Genomic DNA, 20,479 nt, shown 5'->3' on the forward strand with positions numbered 1-20,479 from the left:
TCTCGGCGCACGTTTTACGTCCCCAACGAGGAGGCGGGGTTGCAGTTTGCGGGGGCGCAGGCGCATTAAGGGCGAAGTGCGTCCGAAGACTAAACTGAGAGGAGTCCTTAGTGGCGAGTTAACTTTTTTTTTTTTTAAAGATTTTATATATTTATTTGACAGAGAGAGAGAGATCACAAGTAGGCAGAGAGGCAGGCAGAGAGAGAGGAGGAAGCAGGCTCCCTGAGCCGAAGGCAGCGGCTTAATCCACTGAGCCACCCAGGCGCCCCGCGAGTTAACTTCTTTTAATGCTGAACTTGGGCTTCCTTCGTTTTCTCTTCCAAACCTGTTTGTGCAGAATCTGGGAAGTATGTGAGTGCAATTGCCTCCCCCCCCCCCCCCCCCCCCGCCAGCTGCATGAAGTTACTACTGTACACCTTCTCTGCCCCGGATAAATCCAAAACTTAACTAAATGGATTTCTTAAAATTGCAGGCTTGGCTCCAAAGTTCTAAACTGTGCTTGCCTTATCAGCACTCAGGCGCTACACGCCTGTTGGAGTTGGCATTTCCAGAAACGGTTTCTAAGAACCACTGGTCACGGTGGGTCTGGGCTCAGAGCAGCGTGCCCAGCTGTTTTCTGTGCTTAGTTACCATGTCTCCACGATCTGACTACCCAGATGTTAAAGGACTGACCCCAGAGAGAAAAGAAACCATCTGTGGAATTCACCCCTGGGTGGACCGCTCAGTTGCTTGGCCTGATGTCCTGGGAATCCCAGAATCCAAAATTGGCAGTCTCTGCTTTATGCAGCTCAGTAGTCTGTGAAATGTTTAGATTGAGGGTTGGGTCGCAAAAATTTAGGGCCCGATCTTCACTGCCTAAATTGAATTGAAGATACTGGAAGTGGGAAAAATGTGATGTATTGGGACCAACACCACTGAATGGCTACAAAGTTGATTTTAAAGAAAATCCTTAAATCACTTAGCATTTTTATGATGATAGGGGATTGAGACGTGAGGATTGCCTCTTAACAAGATCAGTGAATAGAAATAGAAAAAGCCTCCCCAATGTCCATAGCCCGCTCCCCCTCTCCCAATCCCACCTCCCCCCAGCAACCCCCAGTTTGTTTTGTGAGATTAAGAGTCATTTATGGTTTGTCTCCCTCAGGCGAACCATAAGAGACTATAGACTCTGAAAAACAACCTGAGGGTTTTGAAGGGTCAGGGGTGGGAGGTTGGGGCAACCTGAGGGTTTTGAAGGGTCAGGGGTGGGAGGTTGGGGGAACAGGTGGTGGGTAATGGGGAGGGCACGTTTTGCATGGAGCACTGGGTGTTGTGCAAAAAGAATGAATACTGTTACGCTGAAAAAATAAATAAAATGGGAAAAAAAAAAAAAAGAAATAGAAAAAGCCCACCAGAATTTCCCTGAGAGTTAAAATGAGATGGGAGGAGTGCCTGGGTGTCTCAGTGGGTTAAGCATCTGACTTCAGCTCAGGTCACAATCTCTAGCGTCCTGGGATTGAGCCCCAGCAGGCTCCACGTGCTCAGTGGGGAGTCTGCTTCTCTCTCTTCCTCTGCCCCTCCCCCTTGGCTCCTGCTCCTGAGCTGGATCTCTTGCTCTCTCTTAAATAAAATCTTAAAACAAACAAAACAACAACAACAACAAAAACAAGAGGAGGTGAACAGAGTAGTCCTACCCACATATCTTCTCATTCTCTTTCTTACTTGCATATGGCACTGAAAGGGAATATTACCACCCAGAACTGGTGAGACCAGGATGAAAGGAAGGAATCTGACTTTGCCACAAGCCTTGACACTGACGCCTCAATTATCTTCCTCAGAGATTCTCAGGAGACACAAAAATCCCTTCTAAAGTGCTAATACAAATTAGAGCCATTGTTTGTTGTGTGACTTCTCTCCCTCCCTCTCTCTTTACCTCCTTTTCCTATTCCTTTCACACCTTCCATCATATTGAATGCCCTCCTAATGTTTCTAACTCTGACCACCTTCTTCCACTTCCAAGAAGACCCAGCACCTTTGAGTAAGGAACTGATTGCACTAAAATATGAAGATGGCTTGCCTCTCCAAAGGACATTTCCGAACCAGGAGAGAGAAATACTTTGAGTTGCTCCTTGATCACCTAAGTACAATTTACTTCTCTTCAAAGTCTGATAAAGATGAAAAACCACAGAATCACAGTGGCAGGCATACAGTAGGATCTTAGTAAGTGTTAAGTTTTTCTTGAAGAGCTATTATTTATTGAATATTCACCAGGTCCTTTCCTATACTCTTCTAATCCTCTTCTGTAAATATTTGTTATCCTCATTTTGTAGTAAGAAAATGAATTACAGAAAAATAAATGTTTTCAAGAGTTTTATTCTTCCTAAGGGCCATTACAGTGGCAAAAGATCAATACGAAGTTTAATACTTTCACAGCAAGAGTCAGCAGACATGAGTCATGATCTTTCCAGCAGATTATAGCATCTTTAGTTAGGTCCCCTAACAGCTACAAACCTGAAGCTTTCATTCTAAATTGTAAATCAGGTTTTTGATGCTGCCTCTCTCATTTGATAACCCTTATAAGGTTCTAATGAGATTATGATACTTTGTAAACTGTAGAGTTCTACAAACATGTGAGATACTGTGGTATATCTCTAAGAATGCCTGACCTGAAGCTAGAAAGCTGGATCAGACAAAGCAAGGGGCAAGGGCTCACACTGACATGATCATAATTATTCAGTTTTAGAAAAATAAATGGTTCAGTAAGGTTGACCGATGGATAATCTGTTGGGTACCATTAATTTATACTATTATCTCTTCTCCAGGGAAAACTTAGGTCAGCCCTAGTACATGAATTCATGTACCTTGTTGGTGAATTAGATTACAGTTCTTGTTGCTATTATAGTGGTATGTTAGAAATGGTTTGTATCACAGCAGCAGGAATTATGAGCTCCTGAAGAATGGAAATCTTGTTTGAATACCCTAGGCTTAGTGCAGTAAGGGCTGTATAAATGTTCTTGTTCCTAGTATTTTTTTTTTTTTTTTGCAAGACTTAACTTTCCTGCAACATATACTAATCTTTTTCTTCCTCTGCTTAGAGCACCTTGGAGGCTCCTCCCATCATTGCTTCTTTGCTTGTCTATCCCTTTTTCAGACTGTGAGCCTACCTTTTGTCTATGTTTCTGAAACCCAGCACAGCAATTGTTATATAAACGTAGTCATCATATGAAAGGATGCATATTTGTTAGTTCTCCTTTAATGCAGAATTTTTAACTTATCTATCACTGGCATCTTAAAATTAAGAAAACATTGTGTTTTATAATGTTACTAGAATTTTAAAGAGAAGATTACTCTTAGTTTCTAAAAACCTATTTCAATTTTTGAGATACCCATGCTTGGGTAAGAAAATGATTATTTCAAACACATCTTACTGAGGAGAAGAGCTGAAAATGTTGTAACTAATGTATAATGACAGTTTTATTGTGCCTGTTTAGAAAATGGCCTTTGCAGAATAAGTCAGAGCTCTGATTATGAATATCTAATAATAAATGCAGTCGTTTATGTAAAGGCAATGTGCTAACCTCAGGTTGTTCAAAGATGCCCATGTGACCACCACAAGCAAAGCTAAGTGTACAGTTGGGAGAAATATTCAGCTAACTCAGGCAAAAGGGGGAAAGGGACAATTTTTGGTTTTTGTTTTTTATAGAGATCTACTATTTGGATAAAACAATATTAATGTTTTTGCACATAAAGTGAATTCTTAATACCAACCAGTGCATATATTTTAATCTCCTTTAAGACTTAGTTGACTTTTTCATCTTCCTTTTAAATTATAGAAGACTTTAGATAAAAATTAGGTACCTTCATATGTGTATAGCTCTAGCACTAATCACCATTTATGACAGAAATTTAGCATTTGCCAAAACTAGTCATTGATCCTGTGCAACTAGAACATTTTTGATTACTTTATTGTCACATTTCTGCTGAGGCAGAGTGTTCAGATGAAGCTCATTTCTGGGATTTGGTGAGGCTGCTGATGATAGAGAAGCAATTATCCCCTGTAGCAGATAGAAAAAAAACTAAGAAGAGGAACAAGGTTCATATCATTTTTCCAGAAAGAGTGTCATTTGTATCTAGGAGTGTTTGGAATTTTATGATGCAGTTTTTAAAAATACAAAGAAATTTAATAGAAAATTACTATGTAGATTTACTGTATGTTATGTCTGTAGTTTTCAAATGCACATTTTCCCACCTTTCAATATCTCTGAAACTGGGAGTTATTTAACAATCTAATAATTATAATTGGATTGGCAGCACTTTCTTTCCTTAGTAGTGAATAAAATAATGATGCATTTTTTCAATTGATGGTGTCTTTTTTTTTTAAGATTTTATTTATTTATTTATTTGACACAGAGAGAGATCACAAGTAGGCAGAGAGGCAGGCAGAGAGAGAGGGGGAAGGAGGCTCCCCACTGAGCAGAGAGCCAGATGTGGGGCTCCATCCCAGGACCCTGAGATCATGACCAGAACTGAAGGCAGAGGCTTAACCCACTGAGCCATCCAGGTGCCCCTTGATGGTGTCTTTCATTCAATTAGATATAAACATGGGGCTGTATGTGTGTGTGTGTGTGTGTGTGTGTAGATATATATACATATATGTATATGTGTGTGTATACACATATGTATATACACATATGTGTATAGATATATACATATATATACATACTTCATTTTGAATAAAAAATCTTAACGGAAAGAATTTACAAAGGAAGACACCTTGCTTTTAGGCTAACTAAATTGTTTCTAGCAAGGAGAGACATATAACTTAACTGGGGTCATCACACACACACACACACACACACACACACACACACACTCATGCATATTCTAGGTGAGGATACTGTTAGAAGAGACAGTCCAATCTCTTAAGTATTTATGAGTTTGTCTTTAGTCTATCTTTTGAGACTCATTCAGTAACACCTTTTCAAGTGCCTGTTATTCTTAAACACTAAGAATAATAAACTCTACCCTCACAGAGCACATAGCAAGCTGGGAAGACAGACAGTTAGATATTTAATTAACCATATCATGTGTTGTAGTATAGAAGCAAAGACGCTAGGGCTTACATGTTTCTGGGGCAGGAGGACGAATTTATCCTAGTGACTTTCTTGGAGATAATGTTCATGTGGGGACTTGAGTGTAAGCAAGCAGTGTGAGCAATTGCTTATGCAAAGGCCTGGAGCCTTCAGAGGAGCTGGCACAACAGAAGAGGGAAAAGAAACTCTGTAAACTTGATAGGAATATATTTAGCTCATTTACATCTCTTGATACTCTTCTGTACTTGTTTGAGAGTGAATACAATTCTCTAGCCACAGACCACTTTGGATAGGCAATGTATTTTGATTTTAGCATTGTGGTATCGATTCCAAGTATCTTTCATCTCAATTTTTTTTTAACATGAATTCAAATACACTATTTTGTGTTTCATACAACAGAAGGATTGTGTAAGTAAAGAACAGCATTTTGATCCCTAATTTTCTGAATATGTTTTAAACATGAGCTGATTTACAAATTATTTTAAGGGGCAAGTTCTAAACCTAATGGGAAGTTTCTTGGGTTGGAGGTTTCAGAAGAACATAGGCAGAGGAACATCCATCTAAGGGAGTAAAATCAACAGTTATAAGCTGTGCCAAGAGTTTATGCATTAAAACAGCATCACAGAAGCAGGGATGAGAAATAGGCATATTAGTTAAACATATATATTTCATTGCTACTCTCCATGCCTATTTACTGCTACCTTTACAGACATCATAATGACTAAAGAGCTTCACCTTCTTCAGTAATTGCTGACAGTCCATTGTGTTCCATTGGAGGTCATTTCTTTGCTATGGGTAAGTATCTGACTTCCATATTCAGCCATCACCTCACTGGACTTCATTTTGAATAGAAAATCTTAACTGAAAAAATTTACAGAGGAAGACACCTTGCTTTTAGGCTAACTAAAATGTTTCTATCAAGAAGAGACATATTACTTAATTGGGGTCATTCTATATATTCTTAATATCCAGAGATAGTTATTTGAGTTACAATTAATATAGGGTGGGACATCTAATTTCATGATATACCTAAAAGTCATGAAAATATCAGATTCACAACATTAATTAGGTCCTTTTTAAAGTCTCATAGACAGTTACGCTTGGCTTTGACATTCTGAGGGTTGAGCAAGAAGGAAATGGACTTGCATTTTGATAGCCTGTATGGCATATTATTTCACAGCATGAGATTTGAGATCAGAGAGTAAGCTGAGTGCAGGCCTTGCCACTTATGAGTCGTGGGGCTGTGGACAAATTAATCTCTTAGCATTTTGATTTCTTCATCTCTAATATACGGATAATAGTTCTAAAATTTTTTTTGAGATTAAAGTGAAATAATACATGCAAAGTTTTTGACATAAGGCCTCACTCATAATATGTTCCCAATAAATATGTGCCATTCAGCATTGTGTTAGTTTTTCTCTGTTATTGTATGTCCTGACCCTATTCCCCAGGATATTTGATTTTGTCATTTGGACTTGGCCAATGAGAGGGTTGGGCAAGACTTTAGAGGGTGGGAGGAAAAGAAGCGGGTATTTATTTCTTCTGCTCCCTTCTGGCTGGGCTTCGATTGTGGCTCTAGCTGCATTCATCTTCCTATGCCCCAGCTCCCACCAAGGCCCCTCTCCCATAGCTCGAGTTCACAGCCTACGTAACACTACTTCCTCCTCAGTCCTAAGAGTGATAGTGGCTTCTCTTCCCAGTGTTGTTTCATATGCTTTCCTCTCACTATTGTTTGTCCTTAGGTGCTCTACCATCATTTGTCAGTTCTTTAACTGCCTCTGCAAACGGTCCTTTATTAAACTTTCTTTAGTTAAATGCTTTATATGTGTCACTAGTTTTTTGCTAGGACTTTGACATACATAAAATAATAATCTGTGGACAGATCATTTTATAATACTGTTAAAAGCTAATACAAGACAGTTTTTAACCCAATGGGAAGTTTATTAGCATGGTGATTTGTTGTCGTGATATAAACCCAGGTTTGAAGTCTGGAGAGAGTTCGTTTAGATGGCAGGGGGTGTGGGAAGGAAGGTTGGAGTTCTTTTCTAGATATATAAAACAACAAGACCATAGCCACAGTGGCAAAATGAGCATGAAGATTATGTAGAAAATAAGGAAATGTAACTGGCTCTCATGCAAAGTTTACATTTCAGGGTTTTGATAGGCAGAAAAATGCTCTCCTGAAGATGTTCATGTCCTAATCCCTAGAACCTGTGAATATGTTAACATATGGCAAAAGGGACTTGGCACATATGATTAAATTAAGGCTTTTAAGACTAGGAGCTCATCCTGGTTTATCCAAATGGGTCCAATGTAATTAGAAGGATCCTTTTTAGAAAGAGGCAAAGGGTCAGAGTCAGAGAAGGAACTGGATGATGAAGCAGAGTCAGAGGGAAGGATGTGAAAATGCTATTCTACTGGCTTTGAAGATGGAGGATGGAGCCACAAGCTAAGGTATGCAGGTGGCCTCTAGAAGCTTGAAAAAGGCAAGGCAATGGATTCTCCCTGATACAGGCTTCAGAAGACACACAGCTCTGTCCACACTCTGATTTTAGCCCAGTGATACTTCTAACTTACATAACTGTCACATAATATATTTGTCTTTTTTAAGTCAATAAATCTATAGCAATTTGATACAATAGAAATAGGAAACGGATATAGGTATAGTGGGAGAGAGAGGGTGCTGGATTAGGGCAAACACTGAGTGGTCAGTAGAGAATTCTGGATTTCATCTGAAAACAATAAAGAACCATGGAAGTGTTTTTGTTTGTTTGTTTTACTACAAAGACTAATATATAATGAAAATTAGTTATTAAGAAGATAAATTAGAAGTTGGGTACAGATTTGCAACAAGAAGAGCTCTCTACAGTACTGTGCATGGGCAGGTATGGTGATGAGACCACAGGTTAGGTGTAGATTCTATGAATTTAGGAGTTTCCAGGAAAGCTGACAATATTATGACTGACTGACAAACCCGCAAAGGAGAGGAAGAAGTCAAATTTCAGATCCTTGTGTTGTGAAATGGGCATAAATATAGCACATATGAGGAACCTATTGATTCTGATGCAATAAATTCTAAATTTTAGTTTGACTGAGTAATACACACACATATACACACAAAAAAGAGAATTAAATTTTATAAAGTTTCATTCTTGTCCTTTTTAGAGGATGTGCAAACTGCCTTTGATCCTTTCTGCATAGTGACTGCTTACTTGGTAAAATGCAAAAGGTACAACTTGAATAGTTAGAAAACTTCAGATTTTGTACAACGACAACAAAATGCGAACGCCCTCCAAAAAGTTTGAGCAGAAGAGGCACCATAGGTCAAATAAGTATAAAGGGCAGGGACAGCAGCTTGTAAGTTAAACCATTCACTGGCTATAAAGCTGTTCAGAAGTTACTACTGTTTGGATTACCGGACACTTCCTGAGTAGTGGAAAATGTCTGGATGAAAAGTCAATAGCTCCTAATTAACTCTGTTAATACCACCTCACTGTGAAAAAAATGTTTTGCTGCAAATAATCCATTTCTCAGGGATCCTCATAAAACTTAATAATGCTTGGGCATCTAAATCAGGATCACCCCTGTTTTTAATGGAAAAATGATAAATTAACTAATACCAGTAAGCATGCCAGCAGTAAGGACGCTGAATATTGAATGTTGATGATATGCTAAACTCAATCATTAACCTAACCATTAATCATGTTACTTTCACACAAAGCTTCACCAATCTGCCTTTTTCTTTCACCATTACAACTTTCCCCCCTCAGTATCTGGTAAAATCTGGCCATGGGCTAATCACTTGGAAAATCTTAGAAAATGCTACGATTCAACCTTTTTTCTAAATTGGATATAACTTTGCATTTCCAGTGTTTTTTTTTCAAAGTCCCTCCTTAAAAATGCCTTTTATACACAAGTAACAATACTGTATTTTGCATTTAAAAAAATAAATCTGCTCTGTGACTATCCCTTTCTCAATTTCAAAGTGTTCCTCCTCCTTATACAGAAACATCATTTCAGGACAAGAAGAATTTTGCCTTGCTTTCCTTTCTTTCCTCATTCTGTAGTCGAAAAGATCTGGAATACATGACAGCAAGAAAATGCAATAATGCCCACTCTTGAGTGACCTAAAGGTAGGAACTTTGCATATAAATCCGGCGCCCCCTAGTTACCTTCCTCCAAAAAATAAAAAGAGAGAGAGAGACAGAGAAAGAAAGAAAGGTAGAGAAGTAGGTAGGTGGGGTAATGCCATTCAGCAAAGTCCTAAAATACAATGTAAACTGTCAAGACAACTTTAATTGTAAACTCACTTCTACCTTGTAAAGTTTCCAGCACAATCTCCCTCCTTCTATTGAGGGGGAAGGTTTTGAAACACATCAAAACTAGTATTTGAAACACATCAAAACTAGTATCCGAAACAAAACGCAGCCCAGACTACCTGGAAGGTCCCTAAGTGCCCCAGCGCTCCCTCCGTCTCTCTGCGCGAGAGCTCTTGGTCTCCCTACCCACAAGGAGCCCAGAGCCCGGCACGCAGACGTTCAGAGAAAAACAGGGTCGCTTACCGGTGAGGAGCCAGCAGCAGGCGACAGCGACACCTGGGCTGGCTTGGCGTCGGGGGGCCATGACCCGGGAGCCCGCAGAGCCCGGAGGACGCGCTGGATCGGAGGGCAACACGCGGCAGGACGCAGCACGGAGCCGCGCGTTCTGGGCCACTCTGCCGCCTTAGGTCTCAGTCTCCGGCCCCGGTCAGTCGCGGCGCCCAGAAGCCGAAGAGTGAATTTCCTGTGTTTTCGACGACTGCCTCTAGATCCTCTCCACGCTTTTCATATCCCAGACGTACTGCCCCATCTCCCGCCCCTTCGCGCGCTGGTTCTCTGAAATCCTCCTGGCAGCCTCCCAGGCTGTGTCCGAGACATGGACAAATAAAGCCAGCTTCGCGGGCTCGTGTTTAGGCTAAAGTCCACGGGCTGCAAAGCAAACCTTAAAGGGACATCTGCCTTCCATGGAGAGGGCGATGGCGCTCTCCGTGCCAGCTCCCTAAGGTGGCAGGAAAGCCGACGACCGCTGGACCTTCAGGAGGGTGTCGCCCGTCCAGTGGCCCCGCCTTCACACCCCTTCCCTCTCCCTCAGTCGGGGCAGGGAGGGCACTTTCAAGTGCCTGGACTCCTTGGCCCTTAGGGGGAGGCTACTTTCCTGGGGTTAAATTGCGCAGAAGGAATTAGATTGTCTCTGAAAGTGAGCACTTTGGTATCCCCACCTCCCTTTCCTGCGGACACTTGGACTTTGCGAGCTGTTTTCTGGCACTAAGAGTGAGTGAGAGAGAGAGAGAGAGACAGAGAGAGAGAGAGAGAGAGTGTGTGTGTGTGTGTGTGTCTGTGTAGAGGGGGCGTCCATTCAGACACGCCCCCCACAGAGGGTTTTGCTTTCGTTTATGAAGAGTTTGCTTCGTTTATGGTGATTTGTGGTTAAACGGTGGTTGCAGCTAAACTTTTCTTTGGGGAGACCCTAAGTGAGAGAAAAGGAGAAAAACCAGAATGGGAGAAAAGAAAAAAAGAAAGGGAGAAAAATAAATGCAAGAGGGAAGAGGGAGGTTAAAGAAGGGAGGAAAACAGTCTTTGGAAATGATTATGTGTGTGGGCTCTTTTGTTTAAGTTGCATTAGGATGTTTGTACACTGGGAATTGAATCTAATAAAGAACTCAGGGCACTGTTTTATTTCTTCTTGTTACAGACTTTTATAAGTAAGAGTGCATTAAATCATGTTCATGTTACTCCTACCTCTTCCACTCCCACTCTCTAGGGAACTGAAAATTGGGAAGTTAAGTTGACAGGTCAAAATGTTGGAGATTGTTACCCCACCCCCAGAGACTCAGGTCAGAAAAGGCGCTTAAGACTTTGCATTGCTTCCCTTCCTTGTTGAATGAGTTGTCCAACCTCCCTGAGTCAAGAGCTACATTCACAGGTTAGCTTCACTTGCTGTTTTTTGTTTAAAGCAGCTGTGTCTTAATGGTTTTGAGAATTTCTAAGAAAGGGAAGGACTGGTTGAGTGGATTTGTGTTTACAGGTGGTGGAGGGAATCGTATGTATTCAATTCAGTTCAGTTCAAAGCAACAACTAATCATCTCTAGCTAGCAGGACTAGGGCTAGGCAGGACAAGACTGCCACCCAAAGGAAGACTCTGCCTAGAACACAATACAGGTGATATAGGATAGGTAACCCAAGAGAAGGGAAGGGAGAAGCCCACAGGGATGATTGAATAGATTGCCACCAAACAGAAGATTCCAGGAGCAAAGGCTAGAAAAGATAAAAGGTAAAGAAATGTAATGAAGATCAAAAACAGGACGGGCAACTCTGAGAGGTTCAAGGCCATCAAATCTCAGTAATGTGACCCATCAGAGCTGAGGAATTCCTCTTCTAATTTATGTACGAAATGATTAACTACCTAATACATATATTTGAAACACTTTTCCCCCATTTCCAGCTTTCATATTTTTCTTTCTTAGTCCTATTTTCAAAATTGCGCAAATAAATCTCTAGAAAAATTTCATGTTGGATCACAGTTCAAACCCATCTGACATTACTTAAACTCCTTTGCCTGCATTCAGTGGTCTCATATCCCAGTTTGGCTTTCGAACCCATCTTCATTAATCTGTATCATCGCCGTGCCTCCTGCTGTTCCTTTCCTGGGAAAGCCTTGACAAGTAATCTGTACATCTCATCTCTCCGTCTATAGTCTCAGCTATGTCTTATGCCTCTCAGTATGGCCCATGCGGCTTTGCACAATAATCAAATACTGATTAATTGATTAACGGTTAGACATTTAAAAACCATGATAAATATGTTCTCTGAAATATCTCTTCAAATTGCTCAGTGTTGGGGCACCTGGGTGGCTCAGTGGGTTAAGCCTCTGCCTTCGGCTCAGGTCATGATTTCAGATTCCTGGGATCGAGCCCCGTACCAGGCTCTGCTCAGCAGGGAGACTGCTTCTCCCTCTCTCTCTTTGCCTGCCTCTCTGCCTACCTGTGATCTCTGTCTGTCAAATAAATAAATAAAATCTTAAAAAACAACAACAACAAATTGCTCAGTGTTTTCATAAACATAGAATAGTTTGCATATATATGTAAACGTATATATGTGTCTCTCTCTCTCTATATATATATACACACATACGCATCTGCAGGGCTCTAGAAAGTTATAATATTATTGAATTAGAAATGAAAAGAGAAATTATAAAATGATATCTTATTGAAATAAAGTAGGGTTAAAACATACTTACGATGAAGGTTATAATTATTGGGAACTTTAGCTTTCTTTTTGGGGGTTAATAAATACTTTGAATTTAAATTTTTGAAAATCTTCTCCAGGACTTGCAAACTGATGGTGATAACCAGCACTACCAGTGCTGTGGTTAAAGTTAACTTTTAGATGTGTTATGAATCTTATAGCAATATTTAATAGTTTTCCTCATTTCACATCAATGCAAATACAGAGATTGCAAAAATAGCTATTGCTGGAGAATTAATTTAGAATCAGTGCTCATTCTCTGAACTTCAATAAATCTAAACATAAACCAATGTCAGGCAAGATATTCTCTTAACCAACTTTATCCTGGCAGGAAGATGTGTTATTGTGTAAACTGAGGCTTGGAAAGGTTAAAAACTAGGGTGACAAACTAGTCATTACATGGGGTCCCCTGACAGCAAATGTTAAGCTCTAGACTTCGTATGAGGTGCTCTTCTATTTTAAATGAGATCTAATCTGATCAGATTTTTTGACAGTTTTTTTTGACAGTTTTTTTTTTTGACAGTTTGGAAATATGGGTGAAAATTAGAAGTTTTGACAGTTTGGAAATATGGGTGAAAATTAGAAGTACCTTGAGAGGTTAGGGAGTAAACTGATTAAGAACTTAATCCATAAAATAAAGCAAAAGGACTCTGTGGTTTATAGGAATCTTTGAGTGTTTGACCTGTTTTGATAGTGTGGGAAGTCTAATCCTCTCAAACCATTTGGAGCTTGCCACCCACATGAACATCCAGACCCACGGTGATACCCAACCCTCCCCTGATTGGTCTAATGGATCTCCACCTTCCCCAGCCAGGTAAGATGGGATTTGGGGATTACTGGTTAATATCTCAAAAATAAAAACATACATTTTATACTAAAGTATTCTCCTTAGAGGTAATCCAATATATTGTGAGTATAATTACTGGAGTAAGTAGGTTCTTGAATTAAACTTCTTGTACTCATGCCCAGAAATCACCACGTGATAGCTGTGTGATCTAGGAAAAGTTATAGAGCTCTGTGAGGCTCAGTTTGCTTAAACATAAAATGGGCATAAAAATACTGCCTCTCTCTGAAGATGATCGTGAGGATTAAGTGAGACAAACTTATGAAGCATTTAGCAAAGTGTCTTGATTAAAGTAAATGGAAATGAATTATTCTTCTTCCCTGTTGCAGGAGAATTAAAATTAAACAGTGGGAATATAGGGCAAGGTCTGTGTGTGGTGGAGCATAGGAAGTGATGCCATTTGATAGGCATCAAAAAAGAATGTTAGTGTTTGGCCAAAACCATCTCTATCAACGCTTGTTATTATTTCTGGAATCCTCACTTGGAATCCTTACTTTGTATTAGGGAATTATCTTGAAAATACCCCAATAAAATGGGTATAAATTAAGACATCAGAACCCATTATGACATTAACAAGGACTTACTTTTCAAATTAGCTAGATGTAAAGGGGATTTTTTTTTTTTTTTAAACAAGAACAGAACATTTCACTAAGAGGTTGGGAATAGGAGAAGGTCTAGAGTTCTGCTGGTGGTGAAGGCCAGGGATCTTTGGTAGTTAGATCATGGGTTCTCAAAACTGCAGGATAAATAAGGTACTCCCACCTTTGTAGAAAGGTGGTATAGTCTTAGTCAATAATGAATACTTTTTAAAAAAAGTTTTATGTTAAAATAACAGATATTTATAAGAAAAATGTAAAATGATGTTTTAAAAAATTAAATATGAGGCTTAGAATACATTTTAGTATAGCTCAAATTGTGCTTTCTTCCACCCTCCTCATCTCTGAGGTGTTAAGGATAGGTGGTATTGTCTAGCGCTGCTTCTGTTAAGATCTCATAAAGATTCGGATTTTTCAATTTTACTATGTATATACTCAGGGAGTTCCTCTCCAAGACAGTGATGCTAACTCACAAAGCTAACTCATACGAGCAACTTAGATTAGTTGAATAATTTTTGTATATTTATTCATTATTTATTTATTTTAAAGATTTTATTTATTCATTTGAGAGAGTGTGAGAGAGTGTGAATAGGAGGAGGAGCAGAGAGAGAGGGAGAACATCAAGCAGACTCCTGCTTAGCATGAAGCCTGGCGTGGGCCTCCATCTCATGACCCTGAGATCATGACCTGAGCCAAAATCAAGAATTGGAGGCTTCGCCAATTGAGCCACCCAGGCACCAGAGTTGAATAATTTTTAAGTTCCTGCTGTGTACTGGACTTCAGGGCTATGTTCTGCAGAGGCAAAAATGGGTAGAACATTTGCTTTCCTACTGAAAATCTGCTGTCCATTAATTTTTTTCTCTTGGAATGAGGGAGAGAAAACAAGTAGTTTTGTTCTCAATTATAACATTGACATGTTTCATTTTAAGCCTGTTAAATTAAGGAGTCTAGTGGAATTACCATATTAATGTTGTTACTTCAACTTGAGAACCCATGATTGCTTCTTCTATGACCAAAACAAAGTCACGATGATGTGGAACTTAAACTTCACACCAACCAAACTTTTTTTTTTTGGTTTTTTTTTGTTATTGCATAACGTTCTTGTGTGAATGTTTTTTCACTTAAAATATAAAATAGGTGTTCCTCCCACCCTATTTCCTGAACAATCTATGCCAGAAACTTGGTCCAAAGATATTTGGGCAACTGGTACTTAGGAAAAAATTTGAATTTAGAATCCTGGTGAAGGACAGTTCTAAACACTGTAGGAAACTCCTAAAACTTATTAGTAGACTTCAACATGAGTGACACGCTAGGGCTGCACTGCGGGAGGGAATACCAGGGTGGTGCCCTGGCAAGAATATTTAAGTCACGGCACTCTTGACTCACAATAACCATTACTGATGAGCAGTAACATTTCAGCTGCAGTGCCAGATTCCTTAATTTGCAATGTGAGTTAACTATTTTTTAAGCTATTAGGCAATGCTGGGATTATTTGAGCAGGTTGATTTAATTAATTTAATAATTTTCCTTTTACCAGTTTATAAAGAGTTAAAGCAAGTAAGTGGGCTCTAAAATCTCAGGACTGAAACAAATTATTAGTTAGTAATTAAACCAAGGAGACTGATATTTCTTGTAATAGGACTGGGTCACTAGAGATGTGGGGGAAATAGTCTTGTAGTTAATAAAAAATAAATACATCAAGAGAAAGGGAGTCTATTATTTGGCTCTGAAATAATAACACTTAAATAGCTTGTTTTACAAATTATGTGGCTATTTTTCTTCTGCTTTACTAGACCATAATCTATACTAAGACAGTCAATAACTCATTTTTATTGCCTGCAGCATCTGTCCCCATGTAATTCATTCATTCAAACATTCAAACATCTATGGTGTTACCTCTGTGCAGCAGGATGTCTTCTGGCTCCCAGGATTCAGAGATGTTGAAATGCTTGGCACTATCCTCAAAAACATTCACAAGATACTTAGAGATATGCATAGAATGTACCTTCCTAATTGTGTCTGATGAGCCCTAGAACAGAGCATAAAGTCAAAAGGAAGAAAAAGACGGTTTTATAAATATGATGGCACTGAAATGTGGTCTTGCAGGAAATGGGGAGAGGGTGTCACGGATGGGGGAAAAGGATAATGGGCATTCTAGGAAAAGGCAGCATGAAATGAATGAATAGAATGGAATAAAATCTAGGAAATGCAAATGAATTTCTGACCAGATTTGAGTGGATCTTAAGAGGATGCCAAGGAATTTTGACTTCTTATAAGAATAGAATATTTTCATTGTTCTGAGTGACATATGTAAACATGTTTTTTACTCTGTATTAATTTTTTCCTCTCATAATGTTTGCTGAAGTGGTGTGATTTACTCTAATTTTTGTAGTAGAGGAAATGAAATATATTAAATCCATGGGGCATACTATAAACCTTCTATTCCCTGAATTTTTATGCAATGCCTTCTTTAAGGAAATTTATTATTGTTTATTATCAATAAATACAATTATATGCACTAGCAAAATAAAGGTGGAAGGTTGGACATTTATCTCACCAAAGAGAACAAATAATCTAGAAGAATAATCTTTGGTGATTCTTTTGAAATTTAAAGAAGATGAAAATGAAACCACTATCATGATGCCCAAAGAACTTTTAGATATACCAGTTGGACACCATAGAGTAGATAGGTAATGTAAACATTAAAGATATACTGCTAGTGTTGGACATTTTAAGCATTTTGTTCCCAAAGTTGGGGTGAAGGGAACCATGAACTTGTAAATATCCAAGTCTTTGCTCTGTGGGGTGAGGACTGATTTGAAAGGCTCTGCAATGAAAGAGGAAATCCTGGGGCTTTTCATGAAAGAGCCATAATTAGGTGATCTGTCTCCAGAAAAGGAAGGTGTTGCAGCCAAGAAGATAGAGCCAGAGACTGGGAGTCAAAAGCCCACTAAAACTGCCAGGGTAAAGCAAGAATGAAAAGGTAAGTTTGAGTAAGCAAAGAAGATGGAAGCATTGTGGAACAAATTTGAACTGGCTGGGAAAATTCAAAACTAAGGGGCTAAATACAAGGATCTGCCCGAGTTTTTCTTTCATGTAGGCTCAGATGTGCTACAAGGGAACAAGAGAAGAGTTTAAAATACCTACTACGGAGCTATTAATCTGAGCCACAAAAAGTAATAGGACCAGTAATTCTAATATTAGTGCATTAATAAGGCTAATAAAAATGGTAATATTAATAGGCAACTATATATTTGTATCGCAGAGAATAATTTTAGTCACAAAAAATAAGAAGTATTAAAAAAACTATTTTTATGATACTACATTTGTCTCTTGAGCTCTCAATATACAAAGAGATAATTCAGTGTTTCCCTCCCCTCACTCCCTCCACCCCTGGAACTGCCTTTAAAAAAAAAATTAATTCCTGCTTAGAAGAAAAGAAAAATGTAGGAATATATGACCAAATGAATGAGTTTTAATTTTCACAGAAGCTATAGAAATTTGTTGAATTCCTTGGGTCAAAAATAGTCATAAAGAATATAAGAATGGAGAGAAATTGGTGAAGCCTGAGATGGAGAAACTGGACCTAAAGCTAATACAGAGGCAAAGGTGGAAAGCATTCAGACATGGCCCAATCCAAATTTAAAGCACAGCTTGATTTACTGCACCTAGCGTTTGCACTATTCAGTGCCTCCTTATCATTCATGGACCTACCTGTTGCTGTTGAGTAAGCAGAATATATCATTCATATTAGGATCATTAACCATAGCCAGCTGTTGTGTTGGCTTAGGGATGGCCCGAGTCAATCCACATATGACTACCCATGAATACAACATAGCTACCAATAGGAAGAACATTTCTGGAATTATGGGGTAAGTAATGCACCTCCAAATATCTACTCCTCTATAAAAGTCATGACAACATTGGCAAAAATGGTCAAAATCAACTTTTTCCAAACTCTGAATTTAAACAAAGAGTTGCAATTTTTTTAAATCTAGAAAGGCAGCTAAATTTGAAAATATAGCTAATTCTTTGAGAAAAATAAATAGAGATTCAGAGACCTGTGGGACACTATCAAATGTACCAACTTATGCATGATGGAAGTCCCAGAGAAGAGGCAGCAGAGGGGGCAAAAAGCATACTTGCAGAAATTATGTCTGAAACCTTTCCAAGGTTGGTGAAAACTATTAACATTCATATCCAAGAGGCTTAATAACTCAAACTAAGATAAATCCAAGGAGTTTCACACCTTGATTCATCATAGTCAAACTTTCAGAAGCCAAAAAGAAAGAATAATGAAACGAGTAAGAGAAAAGTACTAATGATATATGAGGAGTTCTCAATATTTACTGTCAACTTCTCTTCAGAAATTATGAAGACCAGAATAGAGTAGGAAGATTTATTCTAACTGCTAAAAGAAAAAGACGTTAACCATACCCAGCAAGACTAGTCTCCAAAAAAGAAATTTAGATATTGTCACATACAGAAATACTGAGACAAGTTATTGCTTAGCAGAACTACTCTAAGTGATATACTAAAGCAGTCTTTCATTCTCGAAGTGAAAAGATACTAGATCGTAACTCAAATGTACATGAAGAAATAACACCAGTAAAGATAATTAAGTATGTAATTGTAGAAGAAAATATAAACATATTTTGTTTCTTTTCTTTTATCATATTTAAAAGATAACTGTGAGAGCAATAATTATAATACCATGTTGATGGGCTTGTAATTAATAAGATAGAATCTGAATAACAATAGTAGCACAAAAGAAGGGGAGGTGGGGCTACATCAGAGCAAAGTTTTTGTATACAATTAAAATTAGTTTTAACTAGATTGTTTTAAGTTGAGATGCTAATTGTAATTACCAGGGAAACTATGAAGAAAATAACTTAAAAAATATAAAAGAAACACAAGGGAATTATCATAGTATAAAATATCTGTTTAACACAACAACAAAGGTAGTAATGATGGAATTAAGGAAGTTTCCTTACACCATCCAGAAATTAACTCAAAAGAGATCAGAAACCTAAATGTAAGAGCTAAAACTATAAAACACACAGTAGAAATATAGCAGTAAATCTTCAAGACCTTGAGTTAGGCAAAGGTTTCTTAGATATAACACCAATAGCACAAGTAATAAAAGAAAAAAATAGGTAGAGTAGATCTTATTAAATTTTAAATCTTTTTTTGTTTTAAAACTTCTCAAGAATGTAAAAAGACAACTTACATGGTGGGAGAAAATATTTACCAATCATAAATCTGATAAAGACCTAGTACCCAGAAAATATAAAGAACTCAACAATAAAAACAGGATAAGAAATAACCCAATTAAAAACAAAGTTTATAAATATACATTTATTTAAAGAAGATATAACCAATTTATAACCAATAAGTACATGAAAAGATGTTAAACATCAGTTACTGGAAAAATCAAAACTACAATGAGATATTACATTCAATGCAATCCCTATTAAAATATCATTGACATTTTTCACAGAGCTGGAACAAATAATCTTAAAATGTATATAGAACCAGAAAAGACCCCGAATTGCCAGGGAATGCTGAAAAAGAAAACCAAAGCTGGGGACATCACAATGCCTGACTTCAAGCTATATTACAAAGGTATGATCATCAAGGCACCATGGTACTGGCACAAAAACAGACACATTGGTCAATGGACTAGAATAGAGCCCAGGAATGGACCCTCAACTCTATGGTCAGCTAATCTTTGACAAAGCAGGAAAGAATATTCAATGGAAAAAAGACAGTCTCTTCAACAAATGATACTGGGAAAACTGGACAGGCAAATGTAGAAGAATAAAGCTAGACCATTCTCTTATATCATACACAAAGATAAAATGAAAATGGATGAAAGATCTAAATGTGACACAGGAATCCATTTAAATCCTAGAGGAGAACACAAACAGCAACCTCTTCGACATTGGACAAAGCAACTTCTTACAAGATACATGTTTAAAGGCTAGGGAAACAAAAGCAAAAATGAACTTTTGGGATTTCATCATGATTAAAATCTTCTGCACAGTAAAGGAAACAATCAACAAAACTGAAAGCTATGGAATGGGAGAAGATATTTGCAAATGACATTACAGATAAAGGGCTGGTATCCAAGATCCATAAAGAACTTCTCAAACTCAACACCCCAGAAACAACTAATCCAGTCAAAAAATTGGCATAAGACATGAACAGCCACTTCTCCAACCAAGACATGCAAATGGCCAATAGACACATATAAAAAAATGCTCCACATCATTTGCCATCAGGGAAATACAAATCATAAACCACGAGTTACCACCCTATACCAGTCATAATGGCTAAAATTGGCAACACAGGGAACAACAAATGTTGGCAAGGACATGGAGAAAGGGGAACCCTCTTACACTGTTGGTGGGAATGCAAGCTGGTACAGCCACTCTGGAAAACAGTATGGAGGTTCCTCAGAACATTAAAATAGAGCTACCCTATGACCCAGCAATTGCACTACTGGGTATCTTCCCCAAAGATACAGATGTAGTGAAAAGAAGGAGCACATGCACCCCAATATTCATGGCAGCAATGTCCACAATAACTAAACTATGGAAGGAGTCGAGATGTCCTTCAACAGATGAATGGTTAAAGAAGATATGGTTCATATATACAATGGAATATTACTCAGCCATCAGA

General features: G+C 38.3%; 1 protein-coding gene across 2 annotated transcripts in view; it reads right to left on the reverse strand.

Annotated features, from left to right (window-relative positions):
- ITGA1 (integrin subunit alpha 1) overlaps positions 1 to 10,331 on the reverse strand; it is a 168,420-nt gene extending 158,089 nt beyond the window's left edge. The window contains exon 1 of one of the 2 annotated variants that reach the window (XM_045998899.1): positions 9,635 to 10,331. In XM_045998899.1, coding sequence (XP_045854855.1) covers positions 9,635 to 9,695 — 61 coding nt within the window. In that variant the 5' untranslated portion in view covers positions 9,696 to 10,331. The remainder of the gene's footprint in view (positions 1 to 9,634) is intronic. The other variant, XM_045998900.1, reaches the window with a different exon arrangement.
- Positions 10,332 to 20,479: the final 10,148 nt, after the last annotated feature.

Source organism: Meles meles, chromosome 3, assembly GCF_922984935.1.
Source record: "Meles meles chromosome 3, mMelMel3.1 paternal haplotype, whole genome shotgun sequence".
Classification (NCBI taxonomy): Eukaryota; Metazoa; Chordata; class Mammalia; order Carnivora; family Mustelidae; genus Meles; species Meles meles.